General features: G+C 43.2%; 1 protein-coding gene across 1 annotated transcript in view; it reads left to right on the top strand.

Moving 5' to 3' along the window:
* The window catches only part of LOC109926334 (aryl hydrocarbon receptor-like), a 76,778-nt gene that overhangs the window by 26,993 nt on the left and 34,531 nt on the right, over window positions 1-15,254 (top strand). The window contains exon 4 of the mRNA XM_048618866.1: window positions 11,053-11,204. Coding sequence (XP_048474823.1) covers window positions 11,053-11,204 — 152 coding nt within the window. The remainder of the gene's footprint in view (window positions 1-11,052; window positions 11,205-15,254) is intronic.

The following is a 15,254-nucleotide window of genomic DNA, read 5'->3' as shown; positions in this document are numbered from 1 at the left end:
CAGTAGTTTACATCAGCGTTGTACAGTGACATTTCCGTCTACAACAGTAGTTTACATCAGCATTGTACAGTGACATTTTTGACTACAACAGTAGTTTACATCAGCATTGTACAGTGACATTTCTGTCTACAACAGTAGTTTACATCAGCGTTGTACAGTGACAGACCTGTTCCCATCAGTCATCTGCCCCAGTGTGACAGTGACTGTTCTGCCCCACCAGTACTGTATCACAGTTTCATACAGTGATTAATTAAATCCACCATTACCTCACCACAGTGCGATACTGTCACAGGCCAATCCCACCAGTACTATACCACTACCCTAATCAGATCCGTTCCCACCAGTGCCACAGACTGTTTTTAACCAAAGTTAGACCTGACCCCACTAGTATGGAACCCACTGCTCTACAGTTACAGATGTGACCACCAGTATTGTTTGGAGGGTTGCACAGCAACAATTCTGTCCCTTTAGAACTTTACCTCAGCATCATAAGTTGAAAGACCTAGCCCCAACAGTATGTACACAAATGTTACACAGACACAATTCTGCCCCTCCAGTACTGTAACCTAGTTTTACGCAGTGAGAGACCTTTCCTCAACACTTCTGTGCTTCAGTGTTGTACAGTGTTATACAGCTCTCTCAACCAATACTATTTAGCTGTGGCATACATTGAGAATTCTATCCAAGCAAATAATTTATTACAATATTGTAAAGGACAGACCCAGTTCTAGCCATACTGTATGTCAATGTCATACTGTTCTGCCTATCACCAGTACTTTACATCAGTGGCATACAGTGACAGATCTGTGCCCAGCAGTAACGTGCGACTGTGTTATACAGTGACAGAACTTAACGCACCAGTACTGTACACAAGTGTTGTACATTGAAAGACCTGTCCCCACAAGTATGGTAGCACAATATACAGAGGCAGACTGACCCTATCTGTAATGTACCATAGTGTTACAGAGAGACAGACCAATGTCTACCAATAATGCATTCCTGTGTAGTGTACTTACAGGTCTGTCCCCAAGAAAACTGCATCCATGTGTTATATAGTGACAGACTTCTCTTCAGCAGCTCTGTAACCTCCTCTTATACAAAGTCAGACCTGTCTTCTCCAATAAGGACGCTGGCCTTAAAAAAAGGCATGCCTCACCCGGCTAATACTATATGCCAGCATTATGCAGTGAGCAAGCCTGTTCTCATTAATTTTGTACCAAGTGGTATGTAGGGACAAACTTCTCTCCACCACTACTATAGGCCCATTATGAAGACACCCATTTTGTAGCCCAGTGTTACACATTGATAGAAATCTCCCGACCAAATGAAAGACTGTTTAGCCCCTCCAAGATGTTAAGATACATGACAAACTATGCTGGTCACAAGCTTCTAATCACAAAAACCTCCAAAATCATCTTTTACCCACTATTTATAAGCCAATTTTGAATGCAGTTTGCGAACTTGCCTCAGATCCCATGGGCTCGAACCCTTCTGACCAGCCTTCCAAAAGGTCCATATGGGCACTTGTCAAAAGCCTTACTGAAATTCTTGTAAATCACATCAACTGCACTGATCTCATGAATGTATTTAGTCACCTTTTGAATTAGTCAGACAGGATCTCCCTGTAACAAATCCATATTGACTGTCCTTGATCAACACAGTTTTACCAAGTGTTAATAAATCCTGTCCTTCAGAGTTTTTTCCAATAACTTCCCTACTATTGACGTCAGCCTAACAGGTGTCTAATTAATTGTCTAGCCAGGCTGCCCTTCTTAAACAAAGGAACCACATTAGCAAGCCTGTTTGACACTTAACATGTGGCTAGCAAAGTATCTCTACTTGCCTCGCATAATAGCCTGTCATATATCACATCAGACACTGGTGATTTAGGCAACATTATGCCTGTTAAAACAAGTATAAAGTTCTCCTTATTAATCTTAATGTGGTCTAAAACACCACCCGTCCAGCTGAAATGCCTATTTATATTGTCTTTCTCCTCTGTGAATACAAATGAGAAACATTCATTTAAGAACTCACTCACTCTTTCCCTGGTAATCCTCTTGCTCTCAACATACATACGAAATGTCTGGGATATTTTCTTAATCCTATCTGTCATAGAAACTTTATGGCCCCTCTTTGTCCTCCTAATCTTTTTTTTTAAACAAATCCCTACACTCTTGAAGGGTCTCCCCGGCTTTTAATTCTCTATACATGGCATATGTTTCCTTCTTTTCCTTTATCAACTCTTAATATCCCTCAACATCCAGGGTCCCCTGAAACTTGCTGCCTTTGACGCTCACTCTTTTACGTAACTGCATTTTCCAAACACAAACTTATCTGCAAGTAACAGCTCCCAGTCTGTTTGCCAAATTCTGTCAGATGATAGTGAAATTGGTCTTCCCCCAATTTAGACAGTTAACTTCCACACTATTCTTTTCCCTTTCCATAATGACTGTAATTTAGAAAATTACAGCCACTATCCCCAAAATATTCACCTGCTAAAAGTTCAAACATCTGGCTGGCTTCAAACCCTAGGATTTGAACTAGCACTGCCCATCTGTAACAGAGCCATCAACTCAAGGCTCTGTGGATACATTTTAACAATTCCATGCTGTCTAATCCTCTAATAGTAAGGCAATCTCAGTTAATGTAGCAAAGTTAAAATGCTGTACAACTATAACGCTATTCTTCTTGCATGTGTCTGTGATTTCCTGACATATCTGCTCCTCTATCTCCCTCTGACTGTTGTGAGGCCTGTGGTATAATCCCAACAAAGTCATTGCACTCTTTTGTATCTAAGCTATACCCAGATGATATAATTTGAAGAGCCATCTAGGAGATCCTCCCTCATTACAGCAGAGGTAGTTTCATTATCAATAATGTATTTCTCCCATCTCTCTTACAGCTCTCCTATTGCACATTCTAGTGCCGAGGGAGTGAGGAGATATTGGAGATTTTGGCAGGCTTAAAAGTAAATAAATTCTCAAGTTCATATGAGATGTTTGCCAGGTTGCAGTAAGACACTAGAGAAAGAATTACAAGGGCTCTAATTCCTACCAGGTCAGGGCTAATTGCCAGAAAACTGGAGGACAACGAATGCATTTCAACTTTTCAAGAAAGTTGGGTGGAGATAGTCCAGGAATTTACAGACCAGTGCATTTCGAAACATTTGCAAGGAAAAGATTGGAGAAACTTCTGAAGAGGAAAATTAATCTCAATTTACAGTGGAATCGGACCCTTCTGTCCAACACATACAAGCCAACCAGGTGTCCTGAACTAAGCCAAGCCCATCAGCCACCAGAGAGGTAAGATTTGATCAGAGATTAAAGTTTATGGTCCAAGTTTAAAAATGGGATTTGTGTAGCTAGGTCACCGCTGACTTGATGGACCAAATGGTGCTGAATTTTATGACTCCATAACTCAATGAATGGAAAATGAATGTAAGTCATACGGCAGGACAGTGGCTTACCAGTTAGCATTGCTGCCTCTCAGTGCCGGGGAAGCAGGTTTGATACCACCCTCGGGCGACTGTCTGTGTGGAGTTTGCACATTCTCTCCATGTTTGTGTGAGTTTCCTCCAGATGCTCCAGTTTCCTCCCACAGTCCAAAGATGTACAGTTTAGAGTGAATTAGCCATGCTAAATTGTCCCATAGTGTTTAGGGTAGCGGGTATGTCTGGGGAGAATGCTCTTCAGAGGGTTTGTTTGGACTTGATGGGCTGAATGGCCTGCTTCCACACTGTAGGGATTCTATGATCTATTCTATTCTATGCTATTTAGTGAGTAATTGTAAGCTTTAGCAGCTGTACTACAGCTGAAATATTACATATAGTGATCATTTCTGAAAACTTTAATAATTAAATTTTAATAATTGCTGTTTTATGGAATGAAGGGATTACTGATGAGGAAAATTCGGGCAGTTTGTGGTTCTATCCATTGACATAAAAAGGTAATGTCATCTTACTGAAACATCTAAGTTAATGAGGCAGTTTAGACGTTTGGATACTGAAAAGATGTTTCATCTTATGAGAGACTGGAATAACAGCATAGGGAATAATATAAAAAAGTTTAATTCAATACCAAATCTCTATTCCATTTGAGCTATAGGTGTTATAAGCCATAGAGTGAGGGATAAGTTTTTTTTAATAACATGTGCTGTATCTACCCTATGAGTTATAGCATTGAGCTTTAGAGATCTGGAGGGAAGACACCCTTAGCCATTGTTCTTTGCTGGTCATTAAACACGTCTTTATTCTAATTTCATTTTCTGACTGTGGCTCAGTGATTATCATGGCTACCTCACAGGGTCAGGGACCTGGGCTCAATTCCACCCTTGGGCAATTGTCTGTGTGGAGTTTGCACATTCTCCCCATGTCTGCGTGGGTTTCTTCCGGGGGCTCTGGTTTCCTCCCACAGTCCAAAGATGTGCAGGCTAGGTCCATTAGGCATGCTAATTTGTCCATAGCGTCCAGGGATATGCAGGTTAAGTGAATTAGCCATGGGAAATGCAGAGTTACAGACTTGGGTGGAGTTTGAGCCTGGACATGATGCTCTTCAGAGGGTCACTGTGGACTTGTTAGTCTGAATGGCTTGTTTACACACTGTAAGGAATTCTGTGACATTTTATCTATAGCCTTGTGTACTCTGGTGTTTCAAGTGATTTAATTAAATAGTTGTTAAATATTGTGGAGGTGCTGGTATTGGACTGGAGTGGATATAAACACAAGTCACACGAAACCAGGTTATAGTCCAACAGGTTTATTTGAAATCACAAGCTTTTTGAACGCTGCCCCTTTGTCAAGTGAAGTAAAGAAATCACACATGCACAGAATTTATAGGCAGAGAGATCAACGGGCAGAGAGATCAAAAGATCATACAAGTGGCATGAGCGGTGTGCTGAATAGTAAGTTTCTGCTGGTAATCAAAAGTGTCAGATGGTTTGAATAAAGTGCCTCTTAAAAAGAGGTGATTCTTATAGCTATCATGTTATTTCTGAATTTCTGAAGAAGGGTCCAGACCAGAAATGTCAGCTTTCCTGCTCCTCTGCTGCTGCCTGGCCTGCTGTGTTCATCCAGCTCTACACCTTGTATCTCAGACTCCAGCATCGGCAGTTCCTACTATCTCTGATGTTACTCCACCTGTTTGGTTTGTTTCCAGCACCAGCTTATTTCTAATTTTTTATAATTATCTCTCTGCCTCATTTAATTGGATTAAAGATCATCTCTTCACTTGTTATTCGGCTGTCCACACTTTACTCACAACGTCTGACTTTTAACCTGGTGATGTGTGATTTCTGACTTTGTTAAGTGTTTTGAGGGTTTCTATCTTACCACTCTTTCAAAGAGTTTCAGATTCCCATTATCTACTGGGTGAAAATTTCTTCCTTAAAATCCCCTCAAAATATCTTTAAATCTATGTGCTCTGGCTATTTATTAAGTACAAATGATTTTTCCTAACTAACCTGTGTTGCCCCCTTAAATTTATACATCTCAATCTGATACCTCAGCCTTCTCTGCCTAGGGAAAAAAACTGAACTTATTCAGCTTCTATTCAGAGCTGAATTGCTCCATCCCAATCAACCTCCTGGTGAATCTCCTCTGCAACCGCCTCAGTGCAATCAAATCCTTCTCCAGCTGCGGTCTAACTAACATTCCATATAGCTCCATTATAACATCTCTGCTCCTGTATAAAATATTTTTATTTATAAATGCTACTATCTTGTAAATCTCATAGCATGTCTGGATATGCATACCAACAACCTTTTGAATCTTTGTACTTTCTAGGTCCTACCATTTATCATTAGCTCCCTTGCCTTTTAAGTATTCTAAAATGGATCATCTCACACTTTTTAAATTCCATTTACCATTGTTCTTTCCATCTGGCCAACCTGTCTAAATTGTCCAGTAATGTAAGGTTTTCCTCCTTGTTACTTGGCACACCATCAAAATATACGTCATCTGCAAAATTACTTACCAAAATTCTTACATTTATGATTAGATAATCAATGTTCAGAGAGATCCTCACTGAACTGCTGTAGGTTATCGGACACAGACTTCCAGTCACAAAGACAATACTTGATCATAATTATCTATTTCCTGCAACTAAACCAATTTTGAATTCATTTTACTAAACTGCATTGCACCCCAAGACCTTCTTGACCAGTCTCCAATTTGAGATCCTATCGAAAGTAAGTCCTTGAAGTCCATGCTTGCTATAGCTACATATACATTTAAACTAATCAGTGGTGAAGAGTTCAACTGAAAGGAAGTTTTAAGAATCAAAAGAAATGAGACAGTAGAGATGCAGGATAGTGAATAGGTGAAAAATTAAAGTGTGATGTATTTGGAGATGATGGCCGCAGAAATTAGAAGCAGGGAGAATATTATTGATAAAATGTTGAAGCCTGAGGCTGTTTTTCCAAATGCATGCAAATTGTAACAAGATAATGCTCTGACCATATATGCTAATCCCACTTTCCAGCACTTTGGATAGCTTTGGACGTAATAATATTTCATATCCTTAGCCACATACATTTTAAAGGTTATGATGTTTCCCGCCTCTCCTATTTTCTGGTAGTGCATTTCGCAACCCCACCATCCTTTGAGTGAAAAAGTGTTTCTTCAAACTTCTCTAAACCTCTTGCCGTTCACCTCAAAATGATGACAACCCTCCTAACTGTCTTCATAGCTAAGAACAGCTGTTTTCTATCCACCCTGTCCATGCCCTTCATGATTTAATACATCTCTATAATGTCCCCTCTCAACCTTCACTGCTCCAAAGAAAACAACCAAAGCCTATCCAGCCTCTCTTCACAGGTAGCATCCTGGTGAATCTCCTCTGGACTTCAGGCAGAACAATCACATCCTTCCTAAAGTATGGTGTCCAGAACTGCACATGGTATTCCAGCTGTGATCTAAGAAAAGTTTTGTACAGCGTCAACATTTCTGCTGTTATAATCTATGCCACAACTCATGAAGGCAAGTGTCCCATATTCCTTCTTAACTACCCTATAACCTGTCCTGCCACCTTCAGGCAAGCACCTGAAAGATTCAGCAAAAATTCCATTTTCTGAAGTATTGGACCAATACCCTGGACTTTTCAAAAATTTTTAAAAGCAGCAGCTGGGCTGAGCTCTGGGAAAATACACAGACACAGAGTTGGCTGCCATGGAATTCCAATACTCACCTCAACTCTAAGAGAACAATTAATCAAACCTAACGCTCTCAACTGAAACTAACTTTTACCTGGCAGCAGATGCTATGGAACGTTAACAGATATAGGATATTCAATTTCAAATACATTACATTTACACATTCTCTTAATTATTAGGAGGCCAACTGACCTCAAAGTGAACACCAGAAACATAATGGATAATAGAGATGTGAGAGATGTGAGTGGAGATGACGGAACACATAGACTGTATAACTGCTAGCCCTGATCTGGGACAGGGGTGCCTCTTCAACAACAAGCTCCTGCAAAAACAGCTTCCCCACAGGCTCAGCCCCAACATGCTTCAGAAACAAGAACCACAGAGTCCAAACAGAGAAGCTGAATCAGGAAGACAAACCAAGAGCATCATTGCAACAAGGGACATCCGAGAGGGAAAAGTCAGCCAAGCATTATCCAAACAAGAGCTTCCAAGCCAATTGAAATGACAGCAAGAACCTCAGCAACTGGACATGTTTAAAATTGTATTTTCCTCCATGGTGAGCTGACACTCTCAAGACCCCAAACTTTCCAACCTAGCTAGCAGGGACGGTAATACGGGTGATGACAGTGCAGGAACACAAGATTAGGAGGTCTGATTAAAGATTCTGGATTAAAACCACTGTTTAGCTTCTAATAGTGCTTATTCTGTGTTTAATTTAACAGTGTATTTAATTACTGCCCTCTGTGTAGTTAATTGTGTCAATTTCATTGCTTATTACATTTGTCTTTATTGGTGTATATTAGAGGAACGGATATCTAACAACAGGTCAAAATACAGAAGAGACATAGAGGGCCTGGTTCTGCGGTGCTATGAAAACAACCTCTCTCTCAATGTCAGAAAAACTAAAGAACTAAAGATCATTGACTTCAGAAAAAAAGGAGAACATACTCCATCTAAATCAATAGAACTGAGGTTGAGAGGGTGGACAGCACCAAGTTCCTTAGAGTGACAATAACCGACAAGCTGTCCTACACTGCCCACATAGATGCAATGGTCAAGAAGGCACAACAATGCCTCATCTTCCTCAGGCAGCTCAGGAAATTTGACATGTCCGTAAGGTCCCTCACCAACTTCTATAGATGCACCATTGAGGACATACTGTCCAAGTGCTTCACGGCCTGGTACGGCAACTGCTCTGCCCAGCACTGTAGAAACTGCAGAAGGTGGTGCGCATAGACCAGAGCATCTCGGAAGCCAACCTTCCATCTATGGACTCTACTTACATGGCTCGCGGCTGCGGAAAGGCAGCTAACATCAAAGATCCATCGCATCCTGGTAATGACCTCCTACACCCTCTTCCATTAGGCAGAAGACACAGAAGCATGAACACACACGCGAGCAGGTTCAGGAACAGCTTCTTCCCAGCCATTATTAGGTTGATGAATACACTCTCTAGCCTCAAATAATGATTGATTTTGCAAACGTTGATCTCACCTAGTTCATGCCCTGTGCAATGTAACCTGTACCTCTGTCTAAGTTGTTTTGATCTGTACATCTTGTTTACTATGATCTGTCTGTACTGCTCATTAACAAAGCTTTTCACTGTACTTCAGTGAATAATAAATCAATCAATCGATCAACTTTTTTTGTACTTAACAAACACAGATTCTTTTGCCCTTAAACACCTGTCTACTGCCTTCTTTTTTTCACATTCCTAAGTTAAGTCAGTGTCAGAACCAGGGATGGGGGTGATTAGAACCATCTAACAATTAACAAATTACTGATTGCAAACCAGAATTCTACAAAACCCACAATCTCTCTCTTCTCTGAACTTCCTGCTATCCTACCATTCATTGAATACTCCCTTATCTTGTTACTTCTTCCAAGCAAATCATCTGCCACTAACCCACCCACTGGCCAATTTTTTTAACTTAACTGCAACTCGAGAGCTTCCTCCTCACTGCTAACTACCTGGTGAAGCTTCATGTCATCACAAACTTACTCATCATCTTCCCATATTCTTATCCACGCTGTTTATACACATATAAACATGAATAAGGGACATAGCACCAATTCTTAGACACAGGCCTCCAGTCACACAAATAGACTTCTACCACTATTCTCATTCTCTGTCCTGCTGAATATCTGTAGATTTCTGCAGTCTTCCTCAATTTATATAATATTCATTTCTTCTCTTCTTCCTGTCAAAGTGTAAAACCTCATATTTCCTTATATTACATTCGATCTACTATGTTTTTGCGTACTCAGTTAACCTGTCTATATTCTTCTGCAGATTCTGTGTCATCTTCACCATTTGCCTTTTTTGTGTCATCTGCAAATTTGGCTTAAGTCATTCAGTATCTTCCCCATGTCATAAATATACATTGTAAATAATTGTTGCCCCAACATTGATCCCTTTGAAATTCCACTAATTACAGGTTGCCATCCTGAAAATTCCTTCCTTACCTCAACTCTCTGATTTACGTTGTTCATTTTCATGCCAATATTCTACCTTCAAACCATGGGCTCATACCTTTTTGATAACTTGGTTTCAGGTATCTTTTTTAAATATATTACATGCATGCACTCTTTTCTGTTTTTTCTATCTGCTTATCACCTCTTCAAAGACTTCTAGTAAATTGGTAAAGCATAATTCTGTTTATGAAGCCACACTAAATAATACAAATTTAACTTCTGGAGCTTTTATTCATAAACTCCATTGCCAGCATTCACTCCAGGTTTACAACATGCAGCTGCTGCAGTAACTGAGATAACAAGGTGTAGAGCTGGATGAACACAGCAGGCCAAGCAGCATCAGAGGAGCAGGAAAGCTGACGTTTCGGGTCTGGACTCTTCTTCAGAAGGCCTGCTGTGTTCATCTAGCTCTACACCTTGTTATCTCAGATTCTCCAGCATCGGCAGTTCCTACTATCTCTGCTGCATTAACTGGTTCCCTTTCATATCAGGGTAGCCTTTATTTTAAAGGGCAATCTAGATTCATAGATCATCATCATAGAATCCCTACAGTGTGGAAACAGGCCCTTCGGTCCAACAAGTTCACACCGAACCTCACAGCATCCCACTCAGACCCATCCTCCTATACCCCACCTAATGTACACATGCCTGGTCACAATGGCCAATTTTGCATGGCCAATCCACCTGGCCTGCACATCTTCAGACTGTGGGAGGAAACCAGAGCACCCGGAGGAAACCCATGCAGACACGGGGAGAATGTGCAAACTCCACACAGTCAGTTACCCGAGGGTGGAATCGAACCCGTGTCCTGGCATTTTGAGGTAGCAGTGCTAATCACTGAGCCACAGTGCCGCCCACTAAGTTATTGAAGGTGTGAAATAAAGTAATCTTAAAGCAATTAAATGTGAGATGGAATTGTTTGGAAACCCTGTTTTGTTGGATGGGATCTGGACTGGGACTGCAGGAAAAAGACAACAGAGCCAGCAGAATGGGGATTTCAGTCTGAGACTATTGTTCAGCCTGGAATTCCAAGTTGCTCTACCACTGTAAAAGACTAATCAACAGACACTAACAAGACTCTGGCTGATGATAGCTTTTACATCCTGGGCTACCCAGTACAGACAGTTTGGAGCCTATAGAGACACCGTACATTCAGTTTCAATTGAAATCCAATCATGGAGACACCAGATATTTAACTTCAATCAAAATCCATTCACAGAGTTACCTGACGTTCAATTTCTATTGAAATCCATTCACACAGATTCTGAATGATCAGGAAACCAACTGACTTCAGAAGAAACACCAGAAACAGAATGGACAACACAGATTTGAAGAGAGATAATGGGGTACACAGTCTGTACCTCTATCAGCCCGAACTCACCTGGGGGAACAGCTTTTTTTTTCAAAATCAAGCTTCTGCACAAACAGCTTCCCCAAGCTTCCATTTCCAACAAGCAGCTTTGGAACCAAGAAAAGAGAAGCTGAATCAGGAAGTCAAACCCACGAGCACCATTGCAACAAAGACATCCAAGAGGCAGGGGCCAACCAAGCGCTATCTGAACAAGAGCCTCCATATGCAGGTCTGTTCTAAAAACCAAAAGAATCAAAGGCCAGAACCTCAGCAACTGGACAGACTTTAAAACCATGTTTTCCCCAGAGGTGAGACCCCAAAGTTTCGACCTAGCTAGTAGGGAGGGGATGGTGGATGGTGATAATGCATTGGACCCGAAGGGTAGGAAGCCTGATTAAAGTTTATATAATTAAAACTGTTGTTTTTAGGTTCTAACAGTGTTTAATTTAGCAAGCAGTGTATTTAATTGTACTGCTGTCCTGTGTGTAATTGACTGTGTAAATTTCCCTGTTTATTGTATTTACTTATATTACTTGTATAATACTTACCTCTTGTAATTTTAATAAACACAGAGATTTTTTTGCCCTATAACACTTAACTACTGCTTTCTTCATTTCACATTTCCCTAAATAAGTCCATTGACTAAAACTAGGGATCTGGGGACGATTTGAACCACTTAAAAATCAGAAAATAACTGATTGCAAACGGAAACCCTACAGAATGGCGACAGCGGTAGGATACTGGCAGAAAGAATGTGATGTTGTAGAGATATTTCAGAAGCAAAGTCTCTGATGGAAGACAGGATCTACCTCCTATGTGATTAAACGTAAATACATCCAAGGAAAGGGTCCTGGATCTCTTGCGAGCTGAGCGTCTAGGGGAGGCAGCAGCCCAGCGGACTGACAGCAAGGAGCATAAGTGCTCCATAAAGAAGGCAATCTGGCTCTTCTGTCTTCAGTGACAAGTCCAGATAAGAATTTAAGGGACTGGAGGCAGAGTTAACGGAGGCAGGCAAAGGCTCCAGCTAGGTCAGGGCAAGAGAAATGCTGAATGCAGACATACAGCAAGAGACAAGAGAGGTGGTATGCAGAGGAAAGATTCAGAATCAAGCTAGATTACCTGTGGTAACAAGTTGTAGAGCTAATAGGCCTGAAACGTCAGCTTTCCTGCTCCTCTGATGCTGCTTGGCCTGCTGTGTTCATCCAGCTCTACATCTTGTTATCTCAGATTCTCCAGCATCTGCAGTTCCTACTATCTCTGAAACAGATTACCTCTGGTGTCAGGTCACAGAAGCCAAGAGTAGGGAGCGAGCACTGAATGAGAAAATAGCCATTTCAGGAAGCAAGTAAAAGTGCAGGACTAGAAGCTAAGGGTCATCAGGCAGCATTTCAGGTAGTCTGCAGCGAAGGGTAACAGAGGGTAGAGCACAGCCCCTGTTGGGAGCAGATTTAAAGCTGACTCTAGCTCTATCCGAGACCACAGGCATGGTTTGCCTGATAAACCTGGGTGTGGCCCAGACAGACAGGGAAGAATACAGGGGCTAGGCAGGATTGGATGATATGTCAACTGAGATTGCTCATTCACCTGTGGTACCAAGGAAGGTAGGGGAAGGGGGCAACCCAGTTCTTTCACCTTAAGCTCTCTAATCAATCTGGAATTGCCCTGTCCTTAGTGGGCTGTATCACAAGCTGCTCCTAAAAGACACCTTGCAGATTTTTCACAAATTTCTTGAGATCTGCTTCAATTCTGATTTTACCAATCCACCTGCATTGTAATGTTCCATATGATTTTTGTAACAGTGTTTTCTTGAATGTCTTTTCTGTCTCCTGATTTATTCCCATATCCTGAACACTGCTAGGAGGCCTGTACCAAAGTCTCATTAGGGACATTTTACTTTTGTGGTTTTGCAACTCTATTTTTCCCTAGAGCCTTCTGGCTTCATATCACTTCGTTCTGTTGACTTAATTTCCTTCATTACTGACAATATAGCATCCCCATTCCAGCCCATCTCTACCTGGTCTTTTGTTAGGATGTGTATCCTTGAATATTTACTTATCATGCAGCCTAGAACTGTACAGCACAGAAACAGTCCAACGACACAACAAGGTGCAAGGCTGGATGAACACAGCAGGCAAAGCAGCATCATAGGAGCAGAAAGGCTGACGTTCCGGGCCTAGACCCTTCATCAGAAAAGGGGGAGGGGAAGGGGGTTCTGAAATAAATAGGGAGAGAGTGGGAGGCGGACAGAAGATGGATAGAGGAGAGGATAGGTGGAGAGGAAACAAACAGGTCAAAGAGGCGGGGATGGGGCCAGTAAAGGTGACTGTAGGTGGGGAGTTAGGGAGGGGATAGGTCAGTCCAAAGAGGACAGACAGGTCAAGGGGGCGGGATGAGGTTAGTCGGTAGGAAGTGGGGGTGCGGCTTGAGGTGGGAGGAGGGGATAGGTGGGAGGAAGAACAGGTTAGGGAGGCAGGGACAAGCTGGACTGGTTTTGGGATGAGGTAGGGGGAGGGGAGATTTTGAAGCTTGTGAAATCCACATTGATACCATTGGGCTGCAGGGTTCCCAAGCGGAATATGAGTTGCTGTTCCTGCAACCTTCAGGTGGCATCGTCGTGGCACTGCAGGAGGCCCAGGATGGACATGTCGTCTGAAGAATGGGAGAGGGAGTTGAAATGGTTCGCGACTGGGAGGTGCAGTTGTTTATTGCGAACTGAGCGTAGGTGTTCTGCAAAGCAGTCCCCGAGCCTCCGCTTGGTTTCCCCGATGCAGAGGTAGCCCCACACCGGGTACAGCAGATGCAGTATACCACATCGGCAGATGTGCAGGTGAACATTTGCTTGATGTGGAAAGTCTTCTTGGGGCCTGGGATGGGGATGAGGGAGGAGGTATAGGGACAGGTGTAGCACTTCCTGCGGTTGCAGGGAAAAGTGCCGGGTGTGGTGGAGCTGGAGGGGAGTGTGGAGCGGACAAGGGAGTCACGGAGAGAGTGGTCCCTCCGGAAAGCAGATAAGGATGGGGACGGTAAGATGTCTTTGGTGGTGGGGTCGGATTGCAGATGGCGGAAGTGTCGGAGGATGATGCGTTGGATCCGGAGGTTGGTGGAGTGGTACGTGAGGTTGAGGGGGATTCTTTTTTGGTTCTTATTGCGTGGACGGGGTGTGAGGGATGAGTTGCGGGAGATGTGGGAGACACGGTTGAGGGCGTTCTCGACCACTGAGGGGCGGAAGTTACGGTCCTTGAAAAATGAGGACAACTGAGATGTACGGGAGTGGAATGCCTCATCCTGGGAGCAGATGTGGCAGAGGTGAAGGAATTGGGAATAGGGGATAGCATTTTTGCAGGAAGGTGGGTGGGAGGAGGAGTATTCTATGTAGCTGTGGGAGTCGGTGGGCTTGAAATGGATATCGGTTTCTAGGTGGTTGCCCGATATGGAGACAGAGCGGTCCAGGAAGGGGAGAGAGGTGTTAGAGATGGTCCAGGTAAACTTAAGGTTGGGGTGGAAAGTGTTGGTGAAGTGGATGAACTGTTCGAGCTCCTCGTGGGAGCACAAGGCGGCGCCGATACAGTCATCAATGTAACGGAGGAAGAGGTGGGGTTTAGGGCCGGTGTAGGTACGGAAGAGGGATTGTTCCATGTAACCTACAAAGAGGCAGGCGTAGCTTGGGCCCATGCAGGTACCCATGGCCAACCCCTTTGTCTGTAGGAAGTGGGAGGAATTGAAAGAGAAGTTGTTGAGGGTGAGGACGAGTTCCGCTAAGTGGATGAGGGTGTCAGAGAAGGGGGACTGGTCAGACCTGCGGGACAGGAAGAAGCGGAGGGCCTTTAGGCCATCTGCATGGGGAATGCAGGTGTAGAAGGACTGGACATCCATGGTAAAGATGAGGTGTTGGGGACCGGGGAATTGGAAGTTCTGGAGGAGGTGGAGGGCGTGGGTGGTGTCACGGCCATCGGTAGGGAGCTCCTGGGCCAAGGGGGAGAAAATGGAGTCCAGATAGTTGGAGATCAGTTCGGAGGGGCAGGAGCAGGCGGAGACAATGGGTTGACCAGGCATTCAGGTTTGTGGATTTTGGGAAGGAGATAGAAGCGGGCAGTGCGAGGTTGGGGAACGATGAGGTTGGAGGCCGTGGGTGGGAGGTCACCTGAGGTGATGAGGTTGTGGATGGTTTGGGAGATGATGGTTTGGTGCTCAGGGGTGGGGTCATGATCAAGGGGGCGGTAGGAGGAGGTGTCGGAGAGTTGGCATCTGGCCTTGGCGATGTAGAGGTCAGTGCGCCATA

This window comes from Rhincodon typus, chromosome 41, assembly GCF_021869965.1.
Source record: "Rhincodon typus isolate 14 chromosome 41, sRhiTyp1.1, whole genome shotgun sequence".
In the NCBI taxonomy this organism is placed as follows: domain Eukaryota; kingdom Metazoa; phylum Chordata; class Chondrichthyes; order Orectolobiformes; family Rhincodontidae; genus Rhincodon; species Rhincodon typus.
This window is presented reverse-complemented; position numbering and strand designations above follow the sequence as displayed.